Genomic DNA, 24,116 nt, shown 5'->3' on the forward strand with positions numbered 1-24,116 from the left:
AATATTGTCCTAATGAGGAAACACAGGGTAGGAGCCACCTGAATACGGTAAGTGAAAGGCAGCATGAAATATTACTTCCTACTTACGTGTTATTCATGTTGAAACAGCTGCTCCATCTCCACCTTACGACATCGTGGTACTCGAGAGTGTTCGTGACTCGATGGTACTGGGATGGAAACAACCTGAAGCCATTGGTGGAGCTGAAATTACCGGCTACTACGTGAACTACCGGGAAGTGGTTGATGGAGTTCCTGGGAAATGGAAGGAGGCCAACATTAAGGCTGTTACTGAGAGGGCATACAGGGTAAGAGGTTAACTCCAGTTCTTGCTGGGGGAGCAGACATGATTTTCAAATCAAATCTCAAAGATAGGTTGGGATGAATTATGATTCAGTGTACAGATAGCTGTTCAGAGGGTTTTAAATCCATGATGGTAAATTTATTTAGCTCTATTAAACTTCTCTGCAAAATTGTTTGTACACTTATTTGTTGGTCTGGCACCAACTGTCATCTGTAAATTCACTGACATTTTGTAAGTCAGGCCCTCACAATGAATGGGATTCCTACCGGTTTGGTGGACATATCCCAGTGCTTGCTGGTGCTGAAACCAGCTCTGTGCCAGCTACTTTTTGTGATCAGTTCTTGACCCAATTTAGAGAAGTGCTAGCTACAACCTCGTTGAGCTGCTTTAGAAATGAAAAGCAATGCCAGGCTTGAGTTTCACCCCACCATGAGGACAACTCTTGCCTTAAGTGAACTTGCTCCATACCACGGGACAGATTAAGATGATTGTTGAGCAATATCCTGTTTCTCCCTGACTACCAAAGTGTCTATCAATAGGAAAGGGGGTTTCCAGTTTGAGTGTGCTAAGATCACTCATGTGTGCTGCATCCCTGATCAGAGGAAAAGCCAAGATAATTATCATGTTAAGATGTCAATAATGCTTCCATCTTCAGGCACACTTAAAAGCAAGCTCATGCTTTCAATAATTGTCATTGTGACTTTGTTCTGAAGTCCTAATCCAAAGTTAATAAGTACCATCCTATTGATCCTGCAGATCCAAAACCTGAAGGAAAACATGGTGTACCAGTTCCAGGTGGCTGCTGCTAACCTGGCAGGGGTTGGGACACCCTCCAAACCCAGCAAGCCCTTCAAATGTGAAGAGTGGACCATTGCTGTGCCTGGTAGGATCCTGAGTGGGACACAGCCCAGGCATGCTCTGGGACTGATATCTAATGTGGGCATTTTTCAGGGGAGTCAGCCGGGCACTGAAGTTCATGCCCAGGCTTGAAACTTCAGCACTTTGATTTAGTACCATTACAGTGATCCAAACAAGCAGCCTGTTTGGGTTTTTTTATCTTTCCTGCTTGGCTCCTCTACTGTGTCTGGCACTTTGCTTTCTAGTTTAAATACTAGACATAAATACCTGTCCAAGGTACAAGGCAGAGAAGAATTGTAACCCTTGTCTAAATGTATCACTACAAGGCCGGATCCCTGACCTTTTAACATTCATTGAAATGAATGAAAACAACTTCCACTGACTTTAGTGGACTTTAGAGCAGTCCTTGAAGCAGCACATTAGCTTAATAATTAACTTATTTCCCCGAGTTTGGGGATTATTTGTCCATTTTGTAAGCTCATGAATATTTAATCAAGATACTAATTCCAATGAATTAGATTGTATTTTGGGTTAGTATTTTTAATTGGCATGGGTTGTGTTTACATTGGGTCTAGATATGACACAGAGGAGCTAAATGTTATGTAAGCTCTGTGTACAGTTCTGGGTTCTGTCTGGTTTTGGTTCTGGAGTCTTATGCATGGGCCCCTTTGGGATTTATTTTGATACCACAAGTCCAACTTTTACCTTTCAGGGCCACCCCATGATGTCAAATGCACAGAAGTTAGGAAGGACTCTCTGGTTTTACTATGGAAGGAACCAGTTTATTCTGGTCGTAGTCCCATAGTTGGTTATTATGTTGATATGAAAGAAACTGAAGCAAAGGAGGAACACTGGAGAAGTGTCAATGAGAAGCCACTTCAAAAGAAATTCTTGAAGGTAAATAGCTGAAGATTCAACTACTGGCATAGCAGCATAACCTTGGGGAAGTCAGTCTTTGATAGCATCATCCTGTGCTGATCATAGCTCCACTTAATGGAATACTCAGTAGGCCACGCTGTGCCAAGGATACCTGTATAGTTGGACAAGACAGTAACTCAGAAGACAAACTGACAAGCCTAAAAATAAAAGAAAGCACTGATAAACCCAAATACCATTCTTGTAACAGCAAGCATCCCTAGCATTCTTTGGCTTAAAGGGTAACACTGTAGGAAAACAGATGGCACAAACCCAGATATGATAATGTGGCAAGTGATTTTTCTAATACTCAGTAGCCTCTCCTCACATTTCACAGCAAGTTAAACCCAAGCTTCTTGCACTGTTATGATACATAATTTTGTGGAATAACTTCTAAATAAGTGATTGGCAGTATCTCAGTTCTGGAGCTACTTCTGAAGTAGGTTTGCTATTTTTATGCTATTTTTATGCTTTTCAGAATAATTGAAAGACAACTCACTTTAAAGTGTGATCCTTTCATATATGTTTTAAAGGAGTATCAACAAGTGTTATAATGTCAGTATAATTCCTCAAGTCACTGCAATTAAATCTGTACTATTAATTCCCTCTTGTTTCTAAATAGGTGTGGCTGGCATTTATTACCCTGATAATTTAATTTTTCAAAGCCAGCATTTAGCTGCAGTAAAAGACTATGGTGTTTCAGAGGTCAATGTACATGAGTTAAAAACATCCTGTTTCAAAAACATTACTCCTTTTGCAAAGAAATCAATGACAGCAATGACACTGCCTGAACATTAACTATGCACACAAGGAAGGAGCAAGTGACAGATGAGTCATGTCACTCTGGAATTGAATTTAAAAAAAAAAGAGAACTCGGAGAGAAACAAAACAAAACAAGGAAGGAAATAGAATTGTCAAATACCCAGACTGGTATGGTATAAGTGTGAAATATAAAATCAGTGTTTTGCACCACATCATCTATGCGTATTTGGTTCCTCCAGATTGGTGGCCTAACACAAGGTGTGAGCTACGTGTTTCGTGTGCGGGCAACAAACCAGGCTGGTGTTGGGAAACCATCAGATGTCACAGATGCTGTTGTAGCTGAAACACGACCAGGTTTGTTAGAAATACTTCCTCTTTGTCGTCATGTTTACACAGGTTCCTGTTTGTGCAATGTGTTTACCTGCAGGCTACGTGCCAAGAATCAGATCCCTCTCAAGTCAAGCTTGTTTATGAAGCAAGATATGAGTTGAGGGCCATATCTTAAGTTCCTTGTCTGGTATATTTTAAGGTCAGAACAGATTTTCTTATCGTAACTACAGATTTGAGAATATAAAGATACAATAAAGTTGTAAGATTTGCATGTCTCTACAGGTAGATGCATAGGTAGAGGACTGAGTAAGATCAGCTCCACCAAATAATATTACAGATGTAAATTTTGCTCCTCCTGTATTAAGCCGGTTGTTTATGCTTTATCATTTTCCTTTTCTTATCTAATGTGCCTCAAGAAAGGGTAAAAGAAACTACTTTTTTTCTCTTTTTAAAAGAAATACTTTAAAAGCATACTGAAGTAATTTTGGAGACCACTTTCGGTAGGAATTCAAGTGCAACTCTTTGTTGGAGTCATCCTTGAAGGCTGGCTCCAGTGTGTCTGTAAGATCAGCAAGAAACACAGGAACACAGAACAGAGGCAGCATATTCCATACCTGGAACTTTAGGAACTTTAGGGGTTTATTTAGCTATACAAGTAAAATAGGTGACTGGTCAGAGGTCAGCCCCTAACAGAAAACACAAGCATGGGCTTGTGGCTTACTCATCTATAGACTATTTTAGAAGTGCAGTGTCCTACAAGGCACAAAAACAAAAGAAGGTATTTTAAACAAATCTGGTATAAGGTTAGTATGATGTAAGAAGGTACAGGGGTACAACTCAAACTGGATCCACCACACACCCTCTTGTCCTCTGACAAGTTCCCTTCCTACACTGGCAGACTTCGTTTCCCTGTTTCTGACCCCCAGGTTCATTTTTACTTCCTCTTGCTCAGCTCTCGTAGATGTCCAATCCTTATGACCAGGGCAGTAAAAATTCTAACTAGTACTTAGTTAGACCTTAGTGAGGCTGTAATTCACGAAAGCCTGAAAGAGGTCTGAAGCTGGGGGTGTAAAAGAACTGGAAAACTCAGAGTAGGGAGACTGGGGTGACTGCTAGTGAGGCTAGGGTGGGAAAAAGGGAAAAGGGTTTGAAACAGGATCTTTGAAAAAGATAGGAATTCTAACTTCAGATCTATAAGCTGCTGAAGCACCACAGCTATTTCTATCACCTGCAACTGGAATAAGGCAAAACTTAAAAATTTATTCTTGCAAAGAGCTTATATACAGCAACCACTTCTACAAAGAGAATTAAGCCACTATTATTACCAAACTCTTAGCTATACTAATCTGTTTTCATTGAGGGTTAATATCTGCGTGTCATACTTCTGATAAAACGTTGTGATTATAACACTCTTCAAGTGTCCTAAATAAAGGATTGGCCATGTTACTACAATTGAAAACAAATAGAAACATAAACCCTTTTGAAGATGACATGACCAAAAAAAACTGGATACTATTTTCAGTGTTCACTCAAATGAGGTGAACTTGAGCAGAACATTTGGTTTATAGACCTCACCATTAGAGAAGGAGGGTTCATAGGTATGAAGGATCACCAGAAAGTGAGGATTTAGCCCAGTCAAAACTCAGGGAACTGAAAATTGCTTATGTGTACAAATCTACTTGGCCCATATTTTGAGCTAAGATCTGCTGATACAGAATCCACCAAACTAAGCTTCTTAAAGGTATTAAGAAAAGACAAGGACTTATTAAAAACAATTGTTTCATAAAACAGCCTCTTGAGCAGGCTTCCACTTTTCTCACTCAAACCACAAAAATGTCAAGAACAATCACACCATTTTTTAAAAATTACCACAAATCTTTTGGTGCTGCCCAATGAATCATGCCTTTATTACCATCTTGGATGGAGACAAAATATTGTCAGGTCTCTCTACACAGTTCCTGCTGGAATGCTACTTTTGGTGAATGTGTAAAATCACAAGAAGACCGAGATTTCTAATCAAAGAATGTAAGCAAATAATATCCTGAATGAAAATACATGATTTCATACAAAGGGTGCCAGTTGTCTTTATGCAAAGAAATGTGTAAATATAATGATTCAATACTTTGCATCCACCTTCTTTTCTTTGAAAACCATGTTTAATTTGTACAGTTATCTTCTAAAATTAAAAACCCAATCACGTAAACAAATACCAATCCATGCTACTTTTGAGCTGTAACTTTGGCTTTTGACAAAAGCACTTTGGCATATGTGGATCCCACAGGAAACAAGAGAAATCCAAGGGCAGACTGCAACTCTTCCACATTGCTGCCCTTAGTCCTTGTTTATCTTGATACAAAGCAAAACTAGATTATGAGCCTGCATCAGCCACTTGAGAAAGGCTTGAGCCTCAGAAATTTATGAAACTCTGTCCCATTCAACTTTTCTGACTGGCTGTATTCAAAATGATGCCATTACCTCTAGTTTATGGAAAATGTCTGTTTATGTTCTGTTATTTCTTTACTCTCAATGCATTAAAATGCTCAGATAAATGGAGATGTGATATGACATCTAAGTATTTTATTTCTTACTGTGACTCTAAGAGAAGCTCTGGATGACATGTTGAAACCACCAGGCTATCTAGAGGAGGGAAATTAAGACTGCTAGTACTATGGCAGCTTCTTTGGCTCCATTTTGGAGGATAGGTGGAGTGAGGTCTTCAAATGCAGTCAGTAATTTAGACAATTTTTTTTTTTACTCATATAAATATTAGTGGTAAATTCCATCATCACTTCTGGAAATAAATGCTACGCATTGTTACCACAATAAGAATGCTTTAAAACAAATGTAAAAGATTATATTGTTCAAATTAACCTTATGGCTGTAATTCTTTCCACGTCACATAAAGTGCTATCAAAAGATTCATGGACTAATGACCCACAGGAAACTAAACACTAATGAAATTGCAAGTGATGAATTTTGCATACAATAAATTAAATTATAACAAAAAATTGCAAATATACTGCTGCTTAGTAAAATATTTGTAGGCCTCAGACTTCATTTATCACATATTGGTACTTAATGTGCTTCACTGCTGCAAGGGCTGGTACATAACGGTACCAAAATGGGAATATTAATCTCATCTTTCTTTAAATGCTTATGGCAAAGTGTGAAGGCTAAGAAAGCTGTGTGTACACAGATTGTCAAGACAGGAGCTGCCTGCAGTGCTGGAAAAGTTGTGTTTAGTATTAGGACGATGAAACACAGAAATCTCCTTCTATGCTTGAGGGTCACTAAGAGTTATGCTGAAAATAAAGCATTTAATCTCAGTGTCAGGAATAAGGTTCTTGTCTTTAAAGAACAATACTTTGTGGAGAAAGTGTATCATTAGTATTCTGGGCAGCCCAGAATTGTCTTAGCCCAAGTAATAGGACATGAGTGCCCTATTCAGATGCAAGATCCAGCTCAGAGCTGTTCAGAAAAGAAGGCTGGACGTTCTCCAGCACCTCTCAGTGCACATGCTCTCCCTGACATTCTCACACAAGTTGTTGAAATGAACATTAATGCCACAGATGACAAGCTCACTGAGTTGCCCAAATCCCTGATGAAATTCCCTTAGCTCCACTGGGGTGTGAGGGAGCAGAACAGAGGCGCCTTCAGATTGCTGACCTGGAATTCACCCCCAAGGCCTTTTACAGGACGAACTAGGTCACCCTATCCAGCTCAAGGACTGAGGGTACTGGCAAGACTGGGTGGGTGACTTAAGCAGCTAATTGCAAATATTCACTCCCTTTGTGGGCCCAGGATTAATGGTCCAGACAGCAGCAGGGCTGGATGCCAAGCACAGCAATTAAACCAACCTCCCTGAGTGAAGCCAGTGTCACCAAAAATGTGCCTCAGTCACAAGTGTGCACTGCTGGACAACTTGACTGCTTCCTCTTCTTCACCTCTTCAAATGCTCACATTTGCACATTATTCTCTGTATAGCTCTTGCCTTATTAGAGAACAGGAAATGCATGCTGCATAATGAAAGCTCTAACTACTCCTTACCATGGAAAATATTGCTATTTAATATTTCAAACATTTAGTGGGTTTAGAGGCTTGCTTTTTTCCACTCCTTCAGGCTTTTTCATAGCAAATATTGTAACTCTCATGTATGCTTAGATGCTTAGATTCATCTTAGATAAATCAGTTGATTTATGATGCTTTTTGACCTGTGGATTAGAAAAAGAACTGTTCTTGTGAATCAAAGACCCGGGATATCAATGAGTGCAGCAATTTATGTTCCAGCTGAGAAAATGGCAAGGATCTGCTTAATCCACTCTCTGAATGATCTCTGTAGAAATTTGTGTGCTTACTTCCCTGAGAAACTGGAATTGCCTTGTTCTGCTCTTTAAGGAACCAAGGAAGTGGTGGTTGATGTAGATGACAATGGAGTAATTTCCTTGAACTTTGAATGTGATCAGATGTCTCCAGACTCTAAGTTCATTTGGTCCAAGAATTATGAACCAATTGAGGATGACTCTCGACTGAACATCAATACCAAAGGCGGAAAGTAAGACCCTTGGGGATTGCAATAGCCTTGTGTTTGGGAGATCTAGACTGTCACAGAGATCCTTTTGATGTATGACCTCAGGAAGAGTTAAACCTGCCTCAGTTACTTGAAGGCTACTTCCTGAGAATGCTGTTCTCCAGTAAATCCATACACAGACCATTTGGAAACTGTAGCTTGCACAGAATGAGTCAGACCTCCTCTGTAGGCAATTTAGTGATGTTTAGGCATGGGGAGAGAAAATCTGTGCCCTGTCACCTTATAACCTGTCAGTCAAGGCAGATTATTATTAGTAGTAGTAGTATTAGTATTATTAGTATTATTAGTAGTAGCATTATTATTATTCCTATTCCTATTCCCATTATTTTAAATCTTCAAATAATAAAATTATCTGGCTGCTTGCAAAATGCTTTTGCCCTGTAACGCCGCTGTAATCTTTGGAACTGCTACAGTAAGCAAGGCTTTCTTAGGATAGCATCACCATGGCCTGATTTAGTAACTTATATAACAGTCTCCAAGCCTACTCTGTTTCTTCAGGCTTTTCCCAGAGGGGGACAAGGTGAATGCACAGGTTCAGCCCATGAAGGGCCTATGTGCTCTCCTAGTGATAGAAGCCATATCAAAAGAAGCAATGGCCCACCACAGTCATGGTGCTGCCATATGGAAACTGAGTCGGCCTGTACTTATAGTATCCTTCCAGGGTCATCAAAGACTTGAAAACATGCCTTTTTAATTTGGTGCCATCACCATTTGTACCACACATGGTAGGACTCACCCCGGTTTATAGTCGTCAGAGCTGTACCTTTGTCTGTCCAGTCAGAGCAAAAGCTAACACAAGGCTATTTGTATCTGCTATTATAGACAGAAAGGAGAGGTTTGGTTCAGATGGATTTCACCTTTTCACCAAAATGTGCTTTTTTTCCCATATAGGTCAAAACTGTCCTTTAAGGATCTTGGAGAAGATGATTTGGGAATTTACTCTTGTATTGTTACAGACACTGATGGAGTTTCATCAAGCTACACAATTGATGAGGAAGGTAGACACAATGCCTACTAAGCATGTCTAGTTTGCTTCCACATCTGTTTTTCCCTGCTGCTGTGTCTCTCAGATCCAAAAGGCATGCACACACCTCATATTACCTCTTTTATGTCTTTTGCAGAAATGAAACGCCTGCTTGCTCTGAGCCATGAACGCCAATTCCCAAGTAAGTGAATCACTAATGTCTTTAGGGAAGAGCTTTGCATGCAGTGGGGTATCACAAGCCTGATCTAGTTGGAGATGTCCCTGCTCAGAGCAGGGGCGTTGGACTGGATGACCTTTGAAGGTCCCTTCCGACCCAAACCATTCTATGATTCTATGATCACAAAGCTCCTGCCACCATCAGGTAGGGAGGTCACTATAGTAATTCCAAGTGAAAGTGGGTTTGGATTGAAAAATTTAAGAAGGATTTTTTTTCCTCTCTCTCCTTCAGTACATTCGTATATTACTGATGTTCTTCCCAAACTATTGCAGGCTACTGGTCTATATAATAAGTCTATGTAACAGCTGGAAAATAAGTATCATATTGGCTTTGCTTCTTCTGCAGAACAGGCTTTAATACTTACTCAGCCTAATCTGATTTGAAAACCAGAATTCGAAAGATTCTCTAATTTTACTCCAACAGAAGTTAACATAAGTTAAATTAAGGTTAACAAAGTTGACAAGTGTAGTAAATTCAGCTGTAATGATCTATACACACAGAATTTTCCTGCTGAAATTCATTCTCTCTCTCTTTCCTGGAACATTTGACAAAATTTGAACATGCTTTCTGCTCTTGGGATGGTATTTTTGTTTATGATATTTATGATACATTTATGACATTTATGATACCCTGGCAGTAGCATGATTTTGTAATTTTTATTGGAATATTACTTGAATAAATGGGGGAAAAATAATATTGCATTGCATAATGAATCTTAATATACACAACAAGACTAGACCTAAACCTGGTCTCATCTTCTCCCACTACATTCTCTTCTTTTTCATTCCAGGCACTAAAACTCTTGCCTGCATTTTAAAATCTTCAGCTTAGTGCATGCACTGCTGGCACCTCTTCCAACTCAGCCCACATTGCACCTCTCAGCCAATACTTGGCTACAGAAATGGCCTTTTTGCCTACATCATCTCTCTTTCTCATTTCCTTCTTCATCTTTTTCTCATCAGCTCTACTCTTCTCAACACACCGTATCACCTTTTGATAGCTTAATGACAGCCCAAACCCTTGCTTACTTCTGCTCCTCCCAATTATCTTCTCCTAATTATTTTTTCACACTGAAAGTCAGTCATCATGAAACCTTACTGCTGTCGCATGACCCTAATTGCCCTGACCCTTGCCTTCTGAGGACTCTTCCACACGTAGTGTTCACTACCAACGTCACAAAATAAGCTCCTGAGGACACAGATCGTGGCATCTTTTTTGCACTGTATTAGGTAACAGCACACACACACATTTGTGCATGAGCTTCCAGAAGGCACAGGCAGAAAAGGGAGGTCACAGCAGAAAGTATCCTTAAGGAGGAAACTGTCTTATGTGCTTTGGCCACTCCAGGCCCTGTGTACACTTCAAGAAAAATATATATCACAGCTAGGGGCTGAGATTCAGCTGTCTGTACTTGTGAGCAGCAATTAATGGAACTTCTGCTTAGGAGCACACACAGCCAGTAACTCCATGGGAAAAATGGATTGCTTGAATAACAGCCTTACGGAGCACAACTACGTATGGGTACGACAGTGTGGTGGTGCGAGGTAAAAAGAAACTCTTCCAACTCCTCAATTTAGCAACTGCCCGAGGACTGCCTGTCAAGCACTGCCAGTAGATTGTGATGCTAAACAAATAGGATGTAAAACCACTGGAAAATGGCTAAAATAGCTGTCAGTGCTTATGGAAATATTTTAAAATAAGACTTTGGCTCATGGCAGGCTGTAACACAGATTAGTCCACTTTCTTTGGGCTGAGGAGTGATCACACTTTTCTCCAAAAAAGAATCCTTTTGCATCCTTCCAGCCCTTTATTTAACAGCTGCTGAGATTCTTTGCTCTCTTCTATGTTAGACTAAGATATTCTTGGTTAATAACAGGCAAGCCAAGTGGGGGTTTAAAATTGCTGTAGAGCTGACAGTGAGACAAAAGCAGTGCAGCCTGATGTCTATTCACACTCCCACTTGCTTCCTGTAGCATTTCAGTTGCTTTGTTTTAAGAAATTATGCAAGCCCTGAGATTCCTTCTGTTTCTTACACACAAAGTGATGTGCTGGGTGAGGAAGGCTCACATGGACCATTTGCACAGCTGGCACACACTTCCAGGGGGTTGTCTTTGCCCTGCTCCCTCATGGCAGTGCTGCCCCTCCAGGCTCCAGGATTTTCCCTCTCTGGCTAAGCACGTGTCTTTTCCATAATTCTCTTTGTTTCCCTGTGACTGTTGCCTCACCTCCCAGGAGCTTTATTTTTACCAGAGACAGACCCTGTGCCACTCAGGCACCAAAAGCACACATGTGGATGTGGGGTATGGGAGGGAGAAGGAGTGAGCATGGCAGAGGAAGAGCTGAGGGGTCCTCACCCCCTAAGCCTGTTTGGCAGTGGGGTGAGAGGGCAGCTGTGGTCCAGAAGGCACCCCAGTCATTTAGAAGGGTGCAAATCGAAAGATGAGAGAAATCAGACACTGCTTTGATCCCAGTCCTCTCCTGCTGTAGCTGAGCCTCTGCATACACTGAGCTAAGAAACCAGCCTGCCCTGGAAGGTGTGTCTTTACACTATCACCAGACTAGATCATCATGTGTTTTGCATGTGTTTGTGCACTGTCCTCAGCTGTTCCATGCTACACCCTAGCAATGCAGACTTTAGACTACTGAAAAAGTAGAGCCTGGGGGAGAGTTCACACACAGCAGCACATGTAATCCTGAGAGTATGATTTTTGTTGAGAATCTGCACATCCACTAAGATAACATGATGGAAGTCAATAAGATGAGCAATATGCCCCAATATCAGACTCTAACTACTCATGCTTAATGTTGCTGATTATGGTGTCCTAAAGAAAAGTTAAAGCGAAAGCAAGCTGAGAACTCTTACTAACAGGACCCAACTAACTAAAAAAGAGAGACTAATATTATCTATGGTATAGTACGTGGGTTTTACTTTTTTTTTCCTTCCCTGTTGACATATTGAATTGGTTTATATGTGGGGGTTTCAGTCATTTATAGGAAAACAAAATGTGCTGGGAAGATTGAGGATGTGTTGAGATACTTGGTGAATTCTGGAGATGGAGGTTCCACTCAGCAGAGGATCAGAGTGTTTACAAAAATCTCCCAACCTACAGCTCGGCAGCTGACTTTCTGATCTGGCTTTATGCTTGGAGTATTTTTGTGTTTTGTTTTGGTTTTCCCCCTCTGAGTCAGGTCACTGTCTTACAGTAATATTATTAATGACAACTCATTAAACATGGGTCTGCACCATACAGACTCACATAATGCTGCACAGATACTTGCAGTTTGCATTTGAAATAGCCTTCTTTTGTAATGGAGCATAACTCAAATCTTGAACACTTTTAGTTTGACCAGACCTTGTGATAGAAGGATCAAAAGATGAAATCTCAACCCTATGTATATGTGAGTGGAGAGGCATTCTGTCTATGTGAAGAGCTGTTATGAGCTAGTTACCTTGCACACAGTATTCAAGTATGGAAGGATTAAGTGGCTTTCTGGTTGTAGAAGACAACAGCTGTTGGGGCACAGGCAAAATACATGCATCATTCTTTTCTTTCCTCTTCGTAGCTGTCCCACTTGTCTCTGAGTTGGCAGTGGAAATCTTAGAAAAAGGAGAAGTGAGATTCTGGCTGCAAGCTGAAAAACTGTCTGGCAATGCAAAGGCCAGCTTTGTATTTAATGATAAGGAGATTTTCAATGGAGAGGTAAGGCTTTTCACTGCTGACATGTGTTTGCATTTTCATGAGTATCAATGAGGATTAGCGTCTCTATCTTCAATATACTTCCAACTAATGCTCCACTCAGGTGCATTTTCATGAGAAATCACATATGTCATGGAAAGCATAATTAGAAAGATTTTATCCATAGTTCTGAGCTTCAGATGAATTCTACTGGATGCATTTTATAAAGGAAAGTTATATGCCTTCCTGCCACTTTTGTGAATACCATGTGTTCTATTAACAGTGGTCTTCAAGGAATCACTGCAATAGAGCAGGCTCCTCCTACCTCTCTTTCTGGTTTGAAGGAATTTATTACATTACAGAAAAAAGTGGTTGCTTCCAGCTGCAGAAATTGTTACTCCCAAAGATGGGGCATGGCATGATTTTGTTGCAACACTGATATCAGAGGCAAGGCAGAGATGGAGCATTCTAGACACAACCTTATAAAATATAATCACCCTCAAAGAAAGCATTACTCTGAAGAGATGCAAATCTAAACCCTTCTAATGAAAAAGAACATAGTACTCACTGTGCAACAGGCACATCATGTGCTTGTACAGCATCAGTAAATAAACAGATTTATTTATTTAGTTGTACATTTGGAGCTGGAGCTAGAGATAGTGAATCTAGAATAGGATAGGGATCTGAACAAATGGGAACCTAAGTAAGTGGGAATCCAAATAAAGAAAACATAACTTCTCCTAAAGAGACCATTATAACACTTCAAAAATACTTTCTGTCTCTGATATGTATTAATTGTTGCTTTACTTCCCACTCCTGAAGAAATATAAAATGAAGGTGGACCAGAAGACTGGACTTGTTGAAATGATTATGGATAAACTTGAGGAAAAGGATGAAGGCACTTACACGTTCCAGCTGCAGGATGGAAAAGCAACCAATCAATCTAGTCTTGTCCTCATTGGTGATGGTAGGCTAACCTGTATTATGCAGTGGGCTGGAAAATTCATACCGAGGTTACCTCAGTTGTCATCTTCACTTTTCACTGTTTTCAACACCAATAGACGTTCCAGGTTTTTTATCTCACAGTTTTGCCTGCCTTCTACAGGACAGGGCATGTGTGTGAACTGAAATTTTTAAAGTGATGGGAGGAAGGGGAATTGTTACAGAAATGTAAAATACTGCAGCATGTCATAGTTTGGTTTTCCAATGGGTGGAATGAAAATTTCCCATATAAAACGCCATTCATCTGGGAACAAGTAGCTGCACCTGTTAGAGCTCAAGCAGCTGCTGACTCTGCTGCCTCTCATTTGCCTTCCTACCAGGAGCTGTATGATTGGAGATTGCACATCATCAAACAGGACACATTAAACTTCTGGTGACTGCAAGCAGCTAGGAAAGCTGAGTTAGCCATAATCAGCTTCTGACACTCTGGAATGTTCAGTGAAAACCTGATCCTATGGCCAGATTCTCACTGACATCCAAGGGACAGCGTTAGACTGAACTGTTACAGTTACATTCAGCACTGTACAAACAGCACATGAAGTTTAACCTTGTATTTCTTACTGGTTTTAATTCCTAGTATTCAAGAAGCTACGGGATGAAGCAGATTTCCAGAGAAAAGAGTGGCACAGGAAACAAGGTGATAATATGAATACTTATAAGAATCACATATGTGTTAGTCTGTTAAGAGTTTGTTTATATTTATATATGTTCATTTGAAATACATGTTTCTTTGGTGTTACATGGTTACTTCTGAAGCAGAAATAGGAAAAATGAAACCCCATTAAAATATAACAGTATTCTTTTCAAGTAAAACACATCTGTCTTTCATTTTGCATCACGAATACCATTGATGTGACCTTTAAAAACATACCTGTAATTTCAAACAGGTCCTCATTTCGTGGATAAACTGGGATGGGAAGTTACCGATGAGTGTAATGTGATGTTGAAATGTAAGGTAAGGGGCAACTGAGTATAATGTTCAGAGTACACTGACCTACCACTACCTTGATGGTGAGGATGGGAAGGGACTAAAAACATACCCTTTGCTTTTGTACTCCCAGCTGCATGTTGGACAGTGACAGAGCCTCTGAAGGTTAATCCTGCTGAGGCAACAGCTCATTGCGTGTAACAAAATATGTTGGAAAATAGCTTGAATTTCTTTCTTCAGGTCTATCAGCCACCCACTCAGAGAAAGGCACCTGAAAGTTACAGTCTTTGTAAATCCAGGGATTTACTCATTTTTGGCCTGTTTATGCACATAGAAATTCCCTGGGCAGGATCAACTCATTCCGTGCTCTCCTTTTCTCTCTGTTTGCATCCCTGTTGTTTTCCCCTCTTGCCTCCCTCATTTTAAAATGGAGGCCTGCAGTTGCTCACTGCCATCAGGTTGTAAAGCTTGCTGTTCTTTTGTGAGAGACCTGAACAAGCTAACCCAAAGAACAAGCTAACCCATGCAACACCGAGTTCCCCTGCTCAGATGAAGAGAATAATTGCAATGTGGTTTTCATCCATCTTAGGTGGCTAATATTAAGAAGGAAACACACATTGTGTGGTACAAAGATGACAGGGAGATAATGGTAGATGAAGAACATGACTTTAAGGATGGCGTGTGTACTCTGCTGATCTCAGAGGTGAGTGACTGTCTTCATTAGCCCTCAGCTGAAGTTAGCGTTCAGATTAATTATATGATCTAATCTGGTACTCCAGCAGAACAATTGAAAAAGGAAGTGGGTTTTAAAAATGGAAAAGCTCACAAGGCGTCTGTGTTTTAGCAGAAGCAAATGTCTCTCTGTAGCTGCTTGTTCAGATTTTCAGGAAATGATGATAGAAGAGATAATAAGCTTGTCACTTCCTTTGCATGTCAGTTTAGCAACAGATTGAGACCACATTTCTATTCTGAATAGCATTTGGAAAATGCTTGTCACTCAGGCTTTCAGAGTCACCAGGGTCTCAGAGTCACCAGATGGGCCTGGTCCATATCCAGCCTTGCAGCAAATTTGGGGTAGGACCTCCTGCCAAAGCCCATCCCACCACCCCAGTCAGGAGCAGGGCAGCTGGGGGGCACCGGGGCAGCCCCAGGCACCGGGTACCTCCCTGGGGACAGGGACGGGATATCAGCTGGGATCAGAAGTAAAATCTAGATTTTTCTACAGTACCTGTTCTGAAAACTGGTTTTATTGTTACAATATTGCAGTTTTCTAAGAAAGATGCTGGCACTTATGAAGTCATACTGAAGGACGACAGAGGAAAGGATTCCAGTGAGCTAAAGCTCAAGGACACAGGTCAGAGTCTGGCTGCGGTCAGCCACACCAGCAGATAGCCTGACTGAAGTTGGTTCAGGGTAATACAGGCATCTGCACACATTGCCTTCCTATGGCTTTGTTCTTCATGCATACAAGATCATATGATTAGAAAAACTGAGATTATTCAGTTCAAGTAACATTTGAATACAGCTTATTGCATCTGGATTCTGTATAATTTTGGGAGCATAGAGTGACTAATGCTAAAAATGATAACAGATTTTCTCAGGGGCCCATCAATAAGGCTACAAGTACAGAAAAACATTACAGAACTATCTCATTTAAGAAGTTTTTTATTATGTTTTGCCAATTACTTAGGGGCCTTTCCACTTATTGTGATTACTATATTCTTAACATTTCACTCATATCCATTAGAATGTATATAGACAGGTTAGCATTCCAGCTGAATAGAGTCATTTACAAAAAAAAAAATAAAATATAGTTTTGTTCAGCTGCAGCAGTATTCATCAAGGCTGCACTTAAAGTCTGGAAACTGTGAAATAACAGGCTACATTTCTGCATTACTCAGATTTCTAGTATGCTTGAAAAGGTAGCTTTTTCAGAGATTGGTTTTTCAAACCTTCTGGGGAGAATATTTCAGAGCCAGTACTTGTCCTACTATTGACTGTGCTTGAACTGCAGACACAGAGTCTTAGTCTCTGGATTTTATTTCTACAGCTTTTGCAGATCTGATGAATGAAGTATGCAGAAGGATTGGTAAGCACTTAATTCTTTTTTCAAATGAATGACTCATTGTGGCACTCAATGAATGGCTGTATGGCTGCATAAAACCATGTGCTCTTCTTTCAGCTTTATCTGCAACAGACCTGAAAATCCAGAGCACAGCTGAGGGTATCAGACTGTACTCCTATGTTACTTATTATGTGGAAGATTTGAGAGTAGGCTGGTTGCACAAGTAAGTATACAAGAGCTTTGCAAAACCCAGTGCAATTTTGTTTTTATAGATTCAGAAAGAACCCGGATATGTGAGAGAGGTGAACCCCAGGTTTCCTCTCCTCTCTCATGAGTCCTTATCTCGTATGGGTTTGTTTCAGTCAATTACATTCACATGAATCCAGTACAAGAGTCAGGTGTGGTGGATCCAGGCCCTCCTGTAGTTTCTCTCATGAAAGACAGTCCCATGCCACAGGATGCCAGCAGGATTGTACTGCTTCAGAGCACTTCCTACCTCCCCAGTGGGAGCTGCACCTTTTCCTGACTCAGTTTTAAGGAGTGATGCAAATATAATGCAAGAGACCGTCAAGCTTCAAAAGAGGCCAGCACCATGGGTTCAGAGATACCTACCCTGGAGGTCTGCTTGTCTAGAAGCCACAATTCAGTGGAACTGGGGCAAGCAGGCATATCCTCTTAATGCATGGCTTCATTTTTAGGAGGCAAAGCAAATTCCAGCGTGTGCCCAGGGCAGTAAAATCCAGACAACCCCTGCTGCAAGCACTACAAACCTAACCAAGACAGACAGAAGAACTGAGATTTATAAAAAGAATTTGAATATCCAGCTCCCCATAAAATTAATTGGACTTGCACATCCAAATCCATGAGACAGCTTTGAGTTCTCAGCCAGCACAAACAGCTTGCACTGGAAAATCCAGAGAAGTAAACAAGAGAAGTAAACAACTTAGATCACCTCAAATCTATTATTTCTATCCCTGCTGTTTCACTTCCTGTGGACATGATAGTAGTTAGTCCGTATGATGGAATCTGAATTACTGATCTTTCAATAAAACTCATATAAATGAGGCACAGAATACCCAGGACGTGCTGTACCAGGCTTGCTGTAATTATTGACAGTAATGTTAAGCAGCACCCTGTCAGAGAAAAAGAAAGCAGCTTGAGGCATTCTTGTTTCTTGCCACCCATTTTGACCTGGTATCATCAAAAGTCCTAAGTATTTCAAATAAGTGCAAGAGAATATGAAGTATCCCGGGGGTTTTTTCCCCCTTTCTATCTCTCTTTTCTCCATTTCATTTTTAGAAACCTGTTTCATCTTGAAGCATGTCAAATTAATCTGGAAAAAAAATAGTTTTTTTCCCTCCAGTGCATTCAAAGTTATCAGTTTAAAGATAACACGGAAATGAGTAGGTTTTTGACAAATATCTTTTGCCTCATCCAGGGAAATTAACTGCTTAGCTAGGAAGCTAAGAAATTGATTTTTCCGTTTTTTTTTGGTTTGGGGGGGGGGTTTTTTGTTTGGTTTTTTGGATTTTTTTTATGGAAGGAGATATACTTATGTCAAAGTGGTTTTAAATTCCAAACATAGCAGAGCATCAGAAATCATTCCGACTGGGCAAATACCATTTGTATCAAAAGTGGGGTTTTTTTGTAGATCTGTATCTACAGCCCTGTATGGTTTTCTTTTGCCCAAGCAGAAATAAACCTATGCTAAAAAGAGAAGAGCAACAATTGTAGATGCCTGGGCTACCCATCAGAGATCTGACTTTAAGACTTGTACAGCTTTTCCACGGCTCAGGTCGTAGACTGAGATGCGTAATTTTTCTGCAAGCTGTGAGGATAGCCGGACCTTGAACAGGGAAAGGCTGTCCCACCGATTCTGCTAGCTGGCTCACAACTCTTGCAAGGATTTGACTTCAAAGGTTTCACAATATGGTGGCATACCATAGCATCTTGGAAATCATTTAGTAACTCCAGATGTGCTCAGTGACTCAACGTGAGCAAATCCTTTTTATACTCCAGTAAAATGAAAAGGTAACATTGTTTTGTACTTTTCAGTGATACCCAGATTAAGTTCACAGACCGAATGAGGACTGGTGTCACCGGGGAGCAGATCTGGTTGCAGATCAATGAGCCGACTCCACAGGACAAAGGCAGATACATAATGGAACTCTTTGATGGCAACACAACACACAAAAAGACAGTGGATCTTTCTGGACAAGGTAGGCCATTCCCTCTGCTACCATCATCACCATGTGGGCAGTATGCTGGGGTAGTGTAGGAGCATCCACAGCAGGATCTTGATACAAACCTGTCGCCCATTGGGTGTGTGCACCCACCAGTCTGGCATTTTTTGTAGGGACTGCGTCCACCAAGCCTGATAGAGTTAAGAAGCATTTTTGGACAATACTCTCAGGCACACAATGTAACTCTTGGGGATGGTGCTGTGTGGGATCGGGAGTTGGACTCAATGATCCTTGTGGGTTCCTTCCAACTCAGTGTACTCTGTGATTCTCTGATTTGTTCTCCCCAATCCATGCCATTTGTTTTCCCCAATATGTGCTCTCAGGTCATAAGATACAAACAGCTTTTTCCTATTCCAAATACCCACTTATTGTCTGCCTACTGAGATGCCAGCCCAGTTTCTGAGCTATTTTACAAAACCCCTTGTGTTGCTGGCATTGATTGGCAGTTTTAAATGAGTTGTAGCACTGAATGCCTTCTCTGTGTCTCTCTTCCAAGGAATATTTGAAGGAGGAAGTGAGGAACAAGTTTGTTCTGATACTTTCCTACCACATTTCTTTGATGGGTGTAATAAAACTCCTTATTCTTCAAAGATGCCAAGACTTTTCATCAGCATGAGGAAGGACTGTTAGGGGAACAATTTGGATTGACCATTGGAAGCTTTTACTCTGAGAGACCTTTCAGATCCTAGAGAACAGATTAACTCCTTCCAAACTGCTCTTTCCCGTTCCTAAAGCTTCACTCTTTTTTTGCAAGCTCTGTATAAGGGAGATAACATTATAATCATCTCCACGCTGCTCCTTCTGTACTCTATCTCCACTTTCTAGGAAAAGACATTTCTTCTTCCCTTTCAAAGCAGGAGAGGTTGGCCTCCCCCATGATGGCAGCTTAGCCTGAATTTACAAAGGAGACAGCAATTTGTTGTTTGGTTTGCTTGTAGCCATCAGTGTAGTGCTTCAAGCAGATGTGCAAAATGCTTGGAAAATCATACCTCTTGTATTCCATAAACCAGTGGTCTCAGAAGTGGGGGTGTGCAAGGTGACCCAGTGTGCTTTGCTGGGGCAGCAGGAAGAATACAGGAGAACTTCACTTGTCCATGTACATAATCTATAAATAAATATACATATACTGGCTGTGCATGCTCAAAAAAATTTTAGATAGGGATGTATAATATTAAAAGCTTCAGAGGTCACTGCCATAATCTCTCATTTAGGTGATGTATTGTGCATTTCTTCCTCTATTTTGTGAAATTACTTCAGCCTACTATTTTCTTGCTCTCTCTTTGTCTTAAAGCCTGACATCTAGAAGAAAAAAAGTTTGTTTATGCATTCATATGTATATATGATAGCTGCCATATACCAGATGGCCTTTATCAGTTGAACCATTCAGCATTTTAGAGTTTGTACAATACACATGCATGCAGCCATTTTAAATTTTACAATTTAAATTTATTACATCTACATTTTAAATCTACTCACTCATTTTAAATTTAAACTTGCATGATGATTTATCTCTAAACCTACTTTTTTCCTCTTTACAAAGCATTTGATGAAGCCTTTGCTGAGTTCCAGAGACTAAAGTAAGTATTATGTCATCTAAATACAATAATTGCAGCCATAAAATAATAACAGTATTTTTTGTTTGTTTTGTGCTGGAGATAACTATAGATGAAACTGGAGATGAAACAAGTCCTAGTCATACAGAAGCCCGTAGGAGTTTTGCATGTGACTTCCTTGGTGCAACTCTTATGTAACAGTCAGGTAGCAAAGAAAAAGCAGTACTGCCAAGCAATGAGAGAGATTTTCCTTAATGGATTAAAGGCAGTTGATAACATATTTTTCAATCACTGTAAGTAAAACTTAACTGAAATTGGACTTTCCCTTTGTTTCTTTCAACTCCAGACAAGCTGCGATTGCAGAGAAAAGTAAGTGGGCCTTCTTTGACAATGGTTGCAATAAACTGTTTATGAAGCTTTTCTTCCTCTCCAGGAAGGTTGTGTGTTGGGAGAGGGCATGTATGCATGTATATATGCATGTACTCATCCTAAAATGAGTTCGTCCTTACACCAAGGAGAAATAAGTGGCCCTTTGTTGATTTAACATTAGTGCACTTTGCAGCTAATCATATTATTCTTACAGGTTGGGTTGATTTTTCTCATCTAAGCTCCTGTTCTCAATACCAGTTAGCCTTCTCTAAAAATTAACTTTATTTCTGGGATCTCTCATGCATGTTCTCTGCACAAAAATCTCTTTGTTTTCAAAGATGGAGAAAATAATTTGGCTAGATTTGAATGCTCTAAAATGTCAAATGACTCTGCATTACTTACAGAAATGGGTAAGAAAGCAACAGTAGCTTTTAAATTGCTTCGAATCTCCTCATACTTTTGCCTGTATGTCAATTCCAACAGAGCAACTAAGACAGAAATATGTATTAACTACTTAAGGAGCAAGTTATTAGACTTCAACTTGAATTATTAAACTCATGATCCTCCCTATTTACAAAAGAACCCATGGAAAAATGAATTGTTCCACTGCAAATGACTTTCAGACCTGTATAAAAATGTGGGCAGAACTGGCATTTGAAAAGTTATTTGAGAAAAATGTGTGGAGAGGTAGAGCAGGGCTTGGATATGAGCGGTAACCTGAACGAGTCCCAGCTGAGACAGCGCAAAGGGGTCAGTGACTGCCCTGACCTTTAATTTCTGACCCTGGACTATCCGTAAGGCGCTGGCATGTTCACTGACATAACACAGTCCCTTTCCTGGTCTCCTAAGGTTGTTATTTCTGTGCTCCAGAGCACATCTTTTACCGAACACGTTAGAGGGGAACATTCTGTACAGTCATTTCCTTCCTCTGCCAGGCTCCACCCAGACATGTAACGAACAAAATCCATATTCCAGATTAAGTGCACTAAAGCCTGCGTGTGATTGGCTTATTTGTATTTGTCTAAGATTTCTATGGGACTCTTGAGTTTAAAACTAGATCAAGCAGCTATCACTCTCATTTACACATAGATACATATAAGTGGTGGAACTTCACTGTTGCCACTGAGACTGAAGTCTGTCTTTAGATCAAAAGCCAATTTCCAGAATTTTACCAGGTGTCATTCATTTCCCTTTGGACACCCAATGTTTTTCGTTTATCGCAGTAAAAAAATTGAGCACCAGATCTCAAAAACGTAAATATTTTTCATGCACTCAGAATTAAAACTGAATTGATGTCTAAATCTGCAGGACACAGCACATGTACTTTTAATTCCTCTCTGTAAGTGATTGACACCAGCTATTAACACATCTTTTGCTGTGAATTCAACATTTTTTTTAAGTCCAAATGGTGTGCTAAAAATGCTGGATAGTTCTCCGCTAGTACAGATATCAGAGACAAGTACATAAATAAGAAAAAAGGAAAGAACTAGAAGAGAATCTGAATCCTGCACGCAGTTGATTTTGAGACACTAAAGAAAATTACTCTTTTTTGTTTCCAGATCGTGCACGGGTACTTGGAGGTTTGCCCGATGTTGTCACCATCCAAGAGGGCAAGGTACAGTAAATTAACTGAAGCTTTACACAACATCCCAACAGCTTGAATGCCTTTCAGTGATGGGAAAACATTCACCTTTTCTTTTTTTTTTTTTTTTAAGATGCCATATTTAAAATCTGCTACATTATTTATTCATCCCCTGCCTTCTGTACATAATTCAATGGACTTGCACAGATGGGTTTATATATTCAGGGCAGTGTCTCTTCTTAAGAATTAGATAAAAGTGAAATGACAATGTGAGTCGGGACTAAAACTCCTTATATAACCAGCTCTTTAAAAATTCATGCACAGGTTTCACAGTTAGATTTTTTCTTGTAACAGGGCATCAGGGAAGTGTAATTCTTTTTTTTTTTTTTTTACATGAGAGCCAGTCTTTCTACGCCTTTTACAGTTAACTTCCTTGCAATGTGTCATGGTAGTCATACCTGCAGAGGCTGGCTTTTAAATAGTGAAAAAGTAGTAAACTACAGTAACTCAATTCTCATCCAGACAATAGGAGAAAAATTCATCTACTTCATCAGGGTAAAGGAGAAGGAAGTCAAAATAAGTCACTGGTGTTATAGTGGGTTATATTAGGAGAGTTTAGCTGAAAGATTATGGTAAGGCACTCCCAGAGAGACATCGATGCTTGAGCATGGAACAGATGACCAGAAAGTCAGTTCTCAATTTTCACAGCCTTTTCCCAGCACATTGCTTCTACAACTTGCTGTTTAATAGTACTGAGACCAAGAAGTGCCTGCTCTTCCTGCTGCTCTGCCACGAGGCAGTTCCTCTTCACAGTGTGTGTGAACAGTGAAATAGGGCATGTGAATGTCACTGAAATCCTGTAATGTGACAACTACAGTAAGGCAGCTTCCTGGTATTTCTGGCTTTATCTGGCAGTAGGTCAGCTGGGTTAAAATAATTTGATTATAAGCTCAGCAGAAGTGTTAAGAATCTAAAGTCTTGTTCTGAAATGCTTAACAATGTGAGATATAGCCAACAGATAGTTGACTGCAGCAGTTCTGGGAAAATCAAGTATCTTGACATTACAAAATAAAATTCTTTAACAGATTTAGCAGTTTGAGAAATGCTATAAAGTAAGAAGCACTCCTGTGAGCATTGTAACTGTAGATAGAAGACACCAAGGAACAGAATGAATTAGCAGATTCTCAGCTAATCAGTGCTTGGAGGCTTGATTCTCAGAATGTTTTGGCAGGGTGTAAACAGGGTGTAAATGATTACCAGTTTTAAGCTTTCAGCCAAAAGAGAGTTGATATGAACTTGTGTATGAGTTCACTGAAGCAAAATGTGTAGTGTTTATAAAAAGAGTTTGTAAAAAATGAGTTGCAAAATCTTAACCAGACACATGTTGTCCTTGAGAGCAAGGACATTCGTAACGTTTGAATAAATGACTGAAATACTCCCAGAACTCAAGACAAATATCCTTGACCTTACGTTTCTTGATTCAGTAGAGGATCATTTTGAGTAGGACAGAGAGTTACTGGGGAAAACAGAGCTGGTTTGGGTGGTGTTGGCTCAGCTGTCTATTGTTTGCATATATGCTGGACAGAGGGGAATGCAATTCTCTGTTGTGTAACTCATGCAAATTGCACAATCATTGAGGATTTTGTAAAACAGCAAATGAGGTAGCAGAGGTCTGGCAATTGCAAGCTTTGATTGTGAATACTGGTGCCATCATAACCACAGACTTACATGAACAGATTGGT

The 24,116-nt window shown here is 40.1% G+C and overlaps 1 protein-coding gene across 5 annotated transcripts in view; it reads left to right on the forward strand.

Moving 5' to 3' along the window:
* Positions 1-24,116, forward strand: part of MYOM1 (myomesin 1) — an 80,847-nt gene that overhangs the window by 46,258 nt on the left and 10,473 nt on the right. For all 5 annotated transcript variants that reach the window (XM_048289482.1, XM_048289486.1, XM_048289483.1 and 2 more), the window contains 19 exons: positions 108-304; positions 1,057-1,183; positions 1,871-2,055; positions 3,075-3,189; positions 7,561-7,717; positions 8,645-8,751; positions 8,875-8,919; positions 12,520-12,656; positions 13,455-13,599; positions 14,212-14,271; positions 14,522-14,589; positions 15,152-15,265; positions 15,829-15,916; positions 16,613-16,651; positions 16,745-16,850; positions 18,683-18,846; positions 20,411-20,447; positions 20,770-20,792; positions 22,352-22,407. In XM_048289482.1, the coding sequence (XP_048145439.1) occupies positions 108-304; positions 1,057-1,183; positions 1,871-2,055; positions 3,075-3,189; positions 7,561-7,717; positions 8,645-8,751; positions 8,875-8,919; positions 12,520-12,656; positions 13,455-13,599; positions 14,212-14,271; positions 14,522-14,589; positions 15,152-15,265; positions 15,829-15,916; positions 16,613-16,651; positions 16,745-16,850; positions 18,683-18,846; positions 20,411-20,447; positions 20,770-20,792; positions 22,352-22,407 (1,970 nt within the window). The remainder of the gene's footprint in view (positions 1-107; positions 305-1,056; positions 1,184-1,870; positions 2,056-3,074; positions 3,190-7,560; positions 7,718-8,644; positions 8,752-8,874; positions 8,920-12,519; positions 12,657-13,454; positions 13,600-14,211; positions 14,272-14,521; positions 14,590-15,151; positions 15,266-15,828; positions 15,917-16,612; positions 16,652-16,744; positions 16,851-18,682; positions 18,847-20,410; positions 20,448-20,769; positions 20,793-22,351; positions 22,408-24,116) is intronic.

Source organism: Corvus hawaiiensis, chromosome 30, assembly GCF_020740725.1.
Source record: "Corvus hawaiiensis isolate bCorHaw1 chromosome 30, bCorHaw1.pri.cur, whole genome shotgun sequence".
NCBI classification, from domain to species: domain Eukaryota; kingdom Metazoa; phylum Chordata; class Aves; order Passeriformes; family Corvidae; genus Corvus; species Corvus hawaiiensis.